The sequence below is a fragment of the Rhincodon typus genome, chromosome 37 (assembly GCF_021869965.1).
Source record: "Rhincodon typus isolate 14 chromosome 37, sRhiTyp1.1, whole genome shotgun sequence".
NCBI classification, from domain to species: domain Eukaryota; kingdom Metazoa; phylum Chordata; class Chondrichthyes; order Orectolobiformes; family Rhincodontidae; genus Rhincodon; species Rhincodon typus.
In genome coordinates this window covers 20,048,248-20,059,214 of record NC_063368.1, presented here as the reverse complement: position 1 = coordinate 20,059,214, position 10,967 = coordinate 20,048,248, and the positions used below count along the sequence as shown (strand labels likewise).

Below are 10,967 nucleotides of genomic sequence, written 5' to 3'. Positions count from 1 at the left end.
TTGTGGGTGGGGGCCAGAATAGGACTGGAACAACGAATGTTCCACATATCCCATGAAGAAACAGGCATAACTGAGGCCCATGCGGGTACCCATGGCAACCCCTCTTACCTTAAGAAAATGAGAGGAGTTGAAAGAGAAGTTGTTGAGGGTGAGGATAAGTTCGGCCAAGCGGAGGAGGGTGGTGGTGGATGGGGATGGTTCATGTCTTTGCTCCAGGAAGAAGCGGAGAGCCCTAAGACCCTCCTGGTGGGGGATGGACGTGTAAAGGGATTGCACATCCATGGTAAAGAGGAGGCGGCTGGAGCCGGTAAACTGGAAGTTTTGAAACCGGCGTAAGGCATCACAGGAATCATACGAGACTTTGAAGGATCACATCCTCTCCCCCACTCATTTCAAAGGGTGTCGAATATTCCATGATCGTGTTTAAAGGGCAGGACCCTGACAACGTTCTCATTAACCCAGCAGGAAATGATGAGAGTTTCGGTTTTGGAGGGATCACTAGGCCAATTAGGAACGATTGGAAAATATAAGAGTCTCCCTCTGGGTTGTTCTCAGCCAGCTCACTGCCAATCATTTACTTTGACGTTAATTAACTGTCATTACATGAGCAAAAATGCAGCAATGAGAAAAAAATGTCTGATTAGGGAGGATTGTCAGCCCAGATAGTGGCTGCTTTTCTGACAAACCAGAGCCCCCAGTCACTCGTGTCTATCTGGCTGATGACATCAATGCTACAAATTTATGATTCCACAAATGTCTAATTGGAGAAATAGAGGGAGGTCGATGTTGCAATTCCTCCACATTTCTGCACCAAAGCCAGTGTAGATTAAATAATAATGTTTAAAACTGCCAACAAAAGACATTTATAGATAAATTGCACCATCTTGTGGGGAAATGTATTTTACACGAGAAACGGTGGAAGGAAAGTTTTCCCAGAAAGATATTCCCAAATCCGTTCTCCCCCACAATAATCCATACTACAGCGGTGAAATCATTAAGGGAAATCCCAATCAGGATTCCCACACTGATGCGGTTTGAGTTTAGCAGTGACACATCCTTTCTGTGTGTCAGTATGGATCAGCGGGAGGCACACTCCTGTGTGGAATACACAGCTGGGGGCAGAAGACCCATTCCAAACGCCTAAAGCCATAGCTCAGGCTGACACTGAACTGCAGCACTGCAGGAGTTCTAAACTGTTAAAGGTACCAGTTGAGATACCAAACAAAATTTCTATCTCAATAACTGCCCTCCGCAGTCTCTGTTTAAGGGGCTGCCTTGCCTGTATTCAATGAAGGATTAAGGGGATAAACATTACAAAGGCATGTGTGTTGTTTCCATTCCCTCTAGTTTAGAAGAGTGGAGAGTGGAGATCTGCTGGAGGTGTTCAGAGGTAAAGGAATTAGGTAGTTTTGCCCTGCTATCCTAGCTCCTGCAGCAATGACAAGACCAGAAAAAGGCAACATCATTTTAAAATTAGAGCCAAGGCTCACAATTTAACTGGAAATGGTGTATTAATAATCATGCTCCACTATTCCTCAAGTAAACACAAAATGAATGAAGTCCCACTAACGTCACCAAAACCCAATCTGCTTGACTGTCGGTCACCCAGCAAAAACCAATTCACACCAGGTTTCTTCAGTACCAGCAAAATAAACTATTTATTATAACTCACTAATCTGGAACAAGATCAGTGAAAGGAAAGGATTTTTAAAGTATGCAACTTAAACTATACTCTAAAGACACATACATACAACCAGATTAAGAACAAAAGACAAACGGTTGAACGTATAAACTATGCGTAGAAAAAGAACATAAACAGGGTAAATAAGATTCTGAAGATAAATCCAGATTACAAGGTGGAAAATTCTTTTTCCTCTCACTGTCCTTTTGATTTTTACAATGGCAAGATGCTGTTGTTTGTGATAGTAATGGTCATCATTTGATTCAACACTTAATCAGGTGAACGTAGATTTGTTCTGGAATGAAGAATCATGTCAAACTGGAAACATTAACCCTGTGTCTCTCTTTTCTACTGAGTTTCTCAAGCAATTTCTATATTTTCAGCATCCACAGTATTGTGCTTTTATTAGATCATTTCTTGTATGAAGTCTTCCATTTGATTTCTTGGATTTTCTGTCTTCTTCCCTCACACGAGAGAGACAGAGACACAGACTTTCTGTCTGCGAGCTCCGGATGTTTTCCCACATTCTGCTGCTGTTGACATTTATAGCTTTGTAACATTCTGTAGCACAACCCAGAGGGCTGTTGACAGCAGAATTTCCTTAACACAAGATTCTTGGTGCAATTCAGACCCAAATTATTCTTCTTTTTTCCAAATTCCGACACCGGTCAACATTACACATTGCTTGATTTGAGTTGCAAGAACCTGACTGGGTTATCAGTTACAGCAGTCCAACTTCTACTTCAGTTTATAATTCCAAAAGAAAGGAACATAATTTTACAGTTCATGATCGGTTAGATCGGCATTTGGGCCAATAGAGGGTTAGAGGTTTTGCAGTGTTGTATTCTCTAATCCAGGTTCTCCAGGCAGAAGCAGTGCCACACTATCAAACATGCAGTCTTTCAGAGAAAATATGAAACAGCAGGACCCCTCAGCCCTCTTGGAGTCAAACAGTGGAAGGGCAGGGCAGTGCTCCTTAATATCCTGGCCAATATCAAACCTTTATCTGGCCAGTTATCTCATTGCTATTTGCGGGATCTTCCTGTGCATGAAGTGCATTTCAAATGATCTATGAGGCAAATGAGCCTCAAGAGGCAAAACCCCTTAGTTAAAGTTCTAAAAAATACACAGAAGACATTTCAAATAGTGTTTTTTTTTTAATAAAACTTGTGAAGATACAAGTGAGAACATTTGCTACAATATTTTTGAAAAGTTGTGTTTAAAAAATTGCAAGTACTTAGAAACAAGTCAACCGAGATTTTAACTCGAAGACATGTGCCATTCACATTTCCAGCTACGAAGCCGGGTTAACCAGGGAATCTGAACAGACAGAATGTGTTTCAATGCTGAAATAGACTGGACTATTCTCATCTTCCCGACCCATTTCCATCTGGTCCCTGCAAGTTTCATCAAGACAAAAATAACCTGAACCAGAATCTCTGTTAAGTTTCAAATGGACAGTGTGAAATGCTTATTGAATTCTGCCTTCTCTCCTCTTGTCTCCCTTACCCAGGAATGTCTACATCATTCCATTTTAATCTAAAGTGGTGGTTGCTGCTTCAATGACGACACATTAACAAAGCTGAGATTCAGGTTCAGATGTGCACTGGAAACCCCTTCAGAAATATATGCGCTATTGTTCTTGCCATGGAATAAAAAGAAAATTTTAAAAATTACTTAAAAACACTGTACAAAAGAGCATACTTGCTGAGGATCATTTGCCTTGTTAATAGCCCAGCCATATTACAACTCCACTACACCTGTCTGAGTGACAGCATTATTCACTTCTGAACATTGAAATTTTGTACCTTGTTTGAAGATAGATTTAAAAACTCAGTTCTTGTCCCTGCCCATGTTGAAACTCCAAAATGTCTTGCATGTTTTCAAACAGCAAGTGGTCTGTTTGCAGGATGACTCATTGTAGAGATTGGATTGAATCCGTGTCCTTTGTACCATCGTGTTGAAAGACGAGTTAGGATGGGAGGGGGGAGCAGGAGAATCAGTACTTCTGTTCCACATGCAGTCCATTCATGTTATGTGCATTTCCACACACACACTGCCATGTTGCCCCCGAAATACATGTACAGAATGTTCTTCATCTCATGAGTGACTTCAAAGCCAAATCCTTCACCGACTACCACATGCCAGGAAGCACCAAATCTCTTGTCCATGGTCTCTTTAATCATTTTGGCTGCAGTCTGTGGAAGAGATGAAACAAATTGATCATTGTTTAGAAATGGGAAGTGGAGTTGTCCATACAAGAAAAAAAAAGTGTTTAGTGTACAATATAACTATACAATATAGGTAGCTGAGGAATGCAAACCATGGTATGTGGTGAATGGAGCTCAGGAGAGACTGGTAACTTGTATTATGGTCCCAAAGCTTTCCCGCACTGGGTCTTTTATTGTCTAGCAATTCAGATATTAGAATGTAGAAAACAGAACTGGGAGCCACTTTGTGAACCAACAGTATTTGCGACTCAAGAAAACATGTCTTTACTAATGTGTTTCCACAACTTTTGAATAAATATGGGAGGTGGAGCTGTTGTCACACATTTGGACTCAGTGTTTGTTCTGGCAATACAGTCTAACATGACTACAAGGTCTAGCTCCCTGATAGGAGAAAACAGAATGAGAAATACATGTGGTTTCTCAAAAATAGGATCTAAATCTTAATTTTGTGTTTTATACCGATATACTGAGTTGACAGAACAAGAGCTCCTGGTTACAACACCCTTATGTTCCAGAGAGATTCTTCACTTCTGTCAGGCTACTGGAAAGACACACCAATTGGGTAAATACTGGTTGATCAGATTGTGTTTTTACATGCATTGTCCTCCATGCCATTTACCCTGGTGTCCCATTTACCCTAGGGTGTTGCATATGTACAGCACACATCAAATTGAGTGAATAGGGCATTGCAACAGTCCACACTTCTGGTACTTAATGCAGGAACCAGGGTCTCCTCTTCGCCAAATCATTGCAAAAAAAATTGCTTTTCCTTCATACAATGACTACAGCCCTGCAAGAGAAGATGCCATACACTGTTACAGATTAATTCAATCTGATCACCTACACCCATATCCAGAGGCAAAGTGTTTGAAAAAGGGAACAATGTTCACATGGAGAGAAAGCGGAACTGATATAAATACAGTACCAGAGTTAAGGAAGTTTGAAAAGTGCAAAGCACTGTTGTTTTAAGGAAGATTGCTGTGTTTTCTTTTCCACAGAATCCAAAAATAACCAACCACATGTGACTCATCAAGTGGAGTTTTACAGTTTGGGCTCACCCATACCTACTGCCACTTCCACTAAAGAATATTGTTTATTAACCCCTTTTTTCTTAAAACGATGCTAACTTTAACTGGGGCACAGTTCCTTAAACTTCCTCAAACTTGCAGCCATGCTGTCCTTACTGTGTGTGAAAACATGACTGTTCAGTCATGTGTACTACCATAGCCACCATGATGCACACTGACATTCTAACAGGAATGGACAGGTATTAGTCAGGAGTAGAAACACTGACTTATCACAGCACAGATATCAATCCAAGTACAATTTCCTGATCTGTACCGTTTGGTATCACATGCAATGTTCCTATTGTTTCCTTTTGGTTGTGTACAGTTTGTTTGCTGCCTCACGCAGTTCCCTTAAGAACTCTCCATGGCAGCACATCAAGAGTTTAGGGCAACATTGAACACTTATAGTAATACCTTTGGCAACTAAACTCTCAGGGAATAGACACAGACACAGTGGGTCATAACTTTTGTGTCATAACTTTTCTCTGGTTCTATGAGATCACCAATACTCAATGTGGAACAAGGTATCTCAGGCAAGCCACCCATTCAGCCACAAACCAGCTGCACATGTAATCTGAGCAAGACACACCCACCTCATTGTTCGCAGAAAACTTCTCACATGCTGTGACACACAATTCCATTGTTTCCACTTTCATTTCCTCTGGCATATCACAAAACTGCAAAAGAGGATGACAGAGACTGAAGAAGCAGTTTCTACTGGAAGGAGAACTTTGCATGTAACTTGCAGTCAAATATGCATATGAATTTATCTTAAAGCAATCATGGAGCATAGAATCCCTACAATGTGGAAGCAGGCCTTTCGGTCCATCAAGTCCACAGTGACCCTCTGAAGAGCATCCCACCCAGACCCAACCCTTTACCCCTATCCCTGTAACCTTGCATTTCCCATGGCTAATCCACATAGCCTCCACCACCCTGGACACTATGGGCAATTTAGCATGGCCAATCCACCCTAAACTGCACATCTTTGGACTGTGGGAGGAAACCCACGCAGACACAGTTTGTGCAAACTCCACACAGACAATTCGCCCGAGGCTGGAATCAAACCTGGGTCCCTGGTGCTGTGAGGCAGCAATGCTGGCCACTGAGCCACCATGTGGTCACTATTAGCTTTTGGAATAACTTCTACAATTGTGGATGCGCTGTAACTAACCCAGTAATATCTTCATTACAATCACTTACATGACGGTGATGGTGATGGTCCCCATTTCCTCAACAATCAAATCTCCGCAGGGAGTTTGCCTATTTGAGTGAGATTAGAGCAGGAACCTTCCAAAATGGGGATCGGGAACCCAAGTGGGGTTTTGAGCTCTAAGGCAGCAATGGTCAAAACAGAGCTCCAGTGTGTAACAGTCAAGCTCCTGTTCTAACAGATAAGCCCTCACACTCACAGCTTCCCCCCACTTCACTACTTCGCTGAGGGGTCACAACCATTTTCAAGCCTCAAAGTCGTTCACGGTGGGATAAAGTTTGGGAAGCATTGGTTTAGAGACAAATTGCATCTGGATGAATATTCATTTTGAAATGGATCAAAGCTTCCCAAATGCATTTCATGCTGGACTCCTATAGGTTAAAATCATTTATATTCTTGGTCATTTGGAATAATAAATTTTCACAGCACAAGTATGCACAGTGATGTGGTCTATTTAGCACAAAGCTCACCACAAGCCTGTTAAAAGTTAAGAAAAAGATTAAAAACAAACCCATGTAAAACTTTAAGATACTTTGTTGGTTTGAACAATTGAGACTTTTGAGAGCCCTTGAGCTTCACAACAAGCATCAGCCAATCATGGCATGTTTTGCCAATGATTGACAGGAATGCCTGACCAATTAACGGAATAAGTGGGTGCAGCAATGGCTCACGATACAATCTGCCATTTAATGACACACCTATCACATCCAGTGGTTGTTGGACCAAATGATAACTTTATTTGGCCTAATCAGAACAACATCAAAATCTGTCAAGATGTCATTTTTCCAAATTTTAAATGAAATTCAATTATTTTATAGTGTGAGGGTATGAGTTCATTAATGAAAAAATTTTACAGCTACAGCCTGTGACCTCACTTTGGTGAGGTTGTTGAGAGGCTAACTGGCTCAGCATGTGTCTGTCTAGTGCAAGGAACCCTGCTTTGACTGGTGAGGAATTTCCTCTGGATTTGGACAACTACTTGTAAGAAACATTAAGCACCAATCTGTTGAACAACTTTGCCACAATCAGAGGCAATCTGTGATGCTTAGGGTCATGAGCTGGATAGACTATTGAACTGAATGGGCAGAATTAGTCTCTACTGGAAATGGGGTTCTTTCAGATTGATCAAAACTCACCCTGACGATAGGGAAGGTTTGAATGCGCCTGGAATCTGCATCTTCTTTCTTTGCCTCGGGCTCTGCCATTACACCGCAACTCTACACCTTTTTGGAAAGAAATAGTTGTTAATATTCTCATTGCAAGAAGGCAATCACATCAAAAACTAAACCACTTTAGCTACAATCCTGGATTCTTTCTCGGTCTCTTAATCCCAACACCTGTCAAATAAGCAAACATTCCTTTGTGGATAATCGAGTATAGCATATTGCCTCAAGTTAAAGCCAGTAAGGATGAGAAATGAAATGTTCTGCCTGCTAGTCAAATAGCAGCCAAAACACATAATAGCCATCTGGCTAAGCTTCAAAGGGTGCCTAGCAACAATGGAGATAACTCAAGCAATGGAGATAAAAATATTCTCCTAAACTCAAAAGACTACCGGCTTTATAACAAATCCTGTGGGGTTCACCAGGGCCGAAAGGCGAGTATTTTTCTGAAGCATGAAAAATTAGCAAAACATCCAAAAACTAGTCAAAACTCATTTCTAAACCATTGGGACTTTTCTACTTAGTCTACACATTGCATAGTGATCAGAACCTAAAAAGGCTAAAGTTTACAGGATGAAGAGAACGCCAAAACACGATGGCATTAAAAGATCGACGTGCAATAAGGGAGAATTTGCAATTACTTACACCTGTAACTCAATGCTCAACTGATCTGCAGCAAGAGGGAAATAAACCCTGCATAGTCAGAAGATCACCTTGGGGAACTATACGGCTTCAAGATTGTGAACAGAATTGTTTAGTCTCAGACAGTTGTCAGAGAGAAGGATGCCCGCTAGGGAAGACAGTTTGGAACAGGGGCTTTTAAGCATTAATTTTCCCAACATTTAACTGGAGGAAATTTCTTGTTCATCCAGTTCGATGGCAAATAGTGTTGAAAGTTTAGCTAATGGTACAGCACCACCAACAGCAAGAGGATGTAACTCCAAGGTTTACAGTTTTATAATTAAATTATAATCAAAATATAAAGGTAAGGAGGGTATATAATACTTGCAAATAGCCTTGAAGGGAGGGACGACATTTGAGGGTGCAAATTGCATCAGCAGATAATGCTCCAATTACTCCAGCTCACTTTGATTGCCAGCTCCAATACAACAGGTGTAATGTTTTCCAAATGGAATCTTACAGCAAGGGAGACCATTCACCTTAATCTGCCTGTACTAGCTTTTTAAAGAGTTGAGCAATTAGTCCCACTCCCTTGTTCTTTCCTCTTTGCCCTACAATTTCTTTTCCTTCTCCTCTTTTGCCAATTACTTTCAATTGGGGGTTCTCTGTCTTCCTGACATTGGAACTAATTTCTCCCAAACAAACAATAAAATAGAGGGATTAGTCATTATAACATTGCTGATTGTGGAATCTTACTGTGCACAAACTGACTGTTTCATTTCCTACAGTACAGCAGTCACTTCATTTCATGCTTCGCAGGATCACCAATCCGTCCTGGACCACCTGATATGACGGTCTAGAAAGCACAACAAGATCTCTTCTTCCACAGGAGGCAAAGGAAATTCGGCATGACTCACCAACTTTTATAGATGCACCATAGAAAGCATTCTATCTGGATGCATCATAGCTTGGTCAGGGAAATGCTCTGCCCAAGTCTGTAAGATACTACAGAGAGGTGTGATCACAAGCCAGTCCATCACACATCCATTGACTCCATTTACACTTCTTGCTGCTTCGGAAAGCCAACATCATCATCTTGGTTATAATCTTTTCCAACCCCCCTTCCATCTGGCAGAAGATACAAAAGCTTAAATATATGTACCAACAGGTTCAAGAACAGCTTCTTCCCTGCTGATATTACACTGTTGTTTTATAGAATTCACACAATGGGGAAACAGGCCATTCTGCCCAACAAGTCCCTACCAACCCTCCAAACAGCATTCCACCCAGACCCAATCCCCTACTCTATCCCTGTAATCCTGCATTTCCCATGGCTAATGCACCTAACCCACACATCCCTGAATACTATGGGTAATTTAGCATGTCCAATCCACCTAATTTGCACATCTTTGGAATGCACCTCTCAAATTTCAAATCTAATGTTGATCTTGCTTTTTGTGCACCTTCTCTGCAGCTGTAACTTTGTATTCCTCACTCTGCACAATCACCCTATAATCTATATATGGTATGATCGGCCTGTACTGCATACAAAACAAAACTTTTCACTGTACCTAGGTACATGTGACAATGGTAAATCAAATCAAGGATGGAAGACAGTCAAAGAACCAAAGATTTTCCATATGGTGAGGCAGCCAGTCATGTGAGCAGCCAATCATGTGACCAGTTGGACACCCAAGGCTCTTCTTACAAGATCCCAAAACATCAAGTACCCAATTGAGAGTCTCCAGTTGATGACAGAGGAAAATGACAAATGAGATATGCACCAACATGATGACTAGTCTCTACAGTCAAGGCTACAGGTCAAGTGCTGGTAAGTGGTAGTTTTTGTACCATTTCTGTTCAGTATGATTATATGAGTGGTTTGGGAACAGGCACCAGCACTGAAAACAACCCAGCCACTGTTAGCTTCACTTGTGGTGGAACCTGCCTCTCAACAATCAACTTATTTAGGCAACAGCAAAGGGGCATTATAATAGGAGCCCCCTCATACCAGCTGAAAGAGATTGTTTGCTGCAGGTCCATCACCATGCAGGTATGGAAGGATCCCAGAACGTGGTGGTAAGGTACCCTGGGGCATCCTGAGGTTGACCTGGGGCTATATAAATGAAACACTTTGTTATGTTGTTTCCACAAAAGACCTCGAGGAGTCTTTTTCTACATTACAGGTTCTATCAAAACACAAACAAATGCCAAAACTGCTGATGACATTGAACACCTCAATTTATTCGCCTCTTTAAACATAATTACTCAGTACCCCTGTTTGAAGTCATAAACCCATTCCACAAATCAGATCAGATCCTCTAATCATCATCCCATTGTGAGATCTTCCTGTGTTCAAACTGGCTGCTGAATTCTCTCACACAGTGACTACTCTTCAATAATAAAACAAAGGACTACACTAGCTCTATAGGCGTGCCCTGACGGGTGAGGAAAGGAAGGAGGTGAAAGGCGCTATATGAATGCAAGTCTCTCTCATTCCCCTCATTGACTATTTGAGATCCTCAGGACCGGGAGCTCGGGCATGCACAGGCAGTCACACCCTCAGCCAAATCATTATCACGTTCTCCAGGGGCCGGTATTCGGTGAAGCGGACTCACCTGGACCAGACCCGGTCCCTCCCTCTATCCCGCTCCGGCCGTTGTTAGGGACAGAATCCGGGTCCCAGACGCCACCGGATGTACCACCCCCCAGAACGTCCTATTGGTCGCTCCTGTCCGGAGCAAGCTTCAGGTGAGCTGAAACGAACGTCATTCACAATGGCGTTGCGAGGCGGGGTCATATGGTCCCGCCTACTTCCACCTCCAATTCGTCCCTCATTCTGGGTCCGATCTTCTATTGATGGACCGGGACGTCAATCAGAGCCGGGGCGTGAGGTCCCGCCTTTTCAAGCCACTGGTAGGTCACTACGCCGAGGACCCGGTCTGTTATTGGTGAATGGGCTGTCGGTCAGAAGCGTATATGTGTCCCGCC

General features: G+C 42.2%; 1 protein-coding gene across 2 annotated transcripts; it reads right to left on the bottom strand.

The window, feature by feature from the left end:
• Positions 1 to 2,825: 2,825 nt before the first annotated feature.
• LOC109924968 (dynein axonemal light chain 4) lies at positions 2,826 to 10,726 on the bottom strand. Of its 2 annotated transcripts, none has more exons than XM_020524940.2 (4): positions 10,595 to 10,726; positions 7,329 to 7,415; positions 5,573 to 5,656; positions 2,826 to 3,879 (listed from the first exon to the last, which is right to left on the bottom strand). In XM_020524940.2, exons 2-4 carry the CDS (start codon positions 7,395 to 7,397, stop codon positions 3,715 to 3,717), a joined length of 318 nt encoding a protein of 105 aa, XP_020380529.1. In that variant the 5' UTR covers positions 7,398 to 7,415; positions 10,595 to 10,726; the 3' UTR covers positions 2,826 to 3,714. The 2 variants fall into 2 exon arrangements, with proteins under 2 accessions (XP_020380529.1, XP_048473368.1); XM_048617411.1 differs by lacking the exon at positions 10,595 to 10,726 and adding an exon at positions 9,548 to 9,568.
• Positions 10,727 to 10,967: the final 241 nt, after the last annotated feature.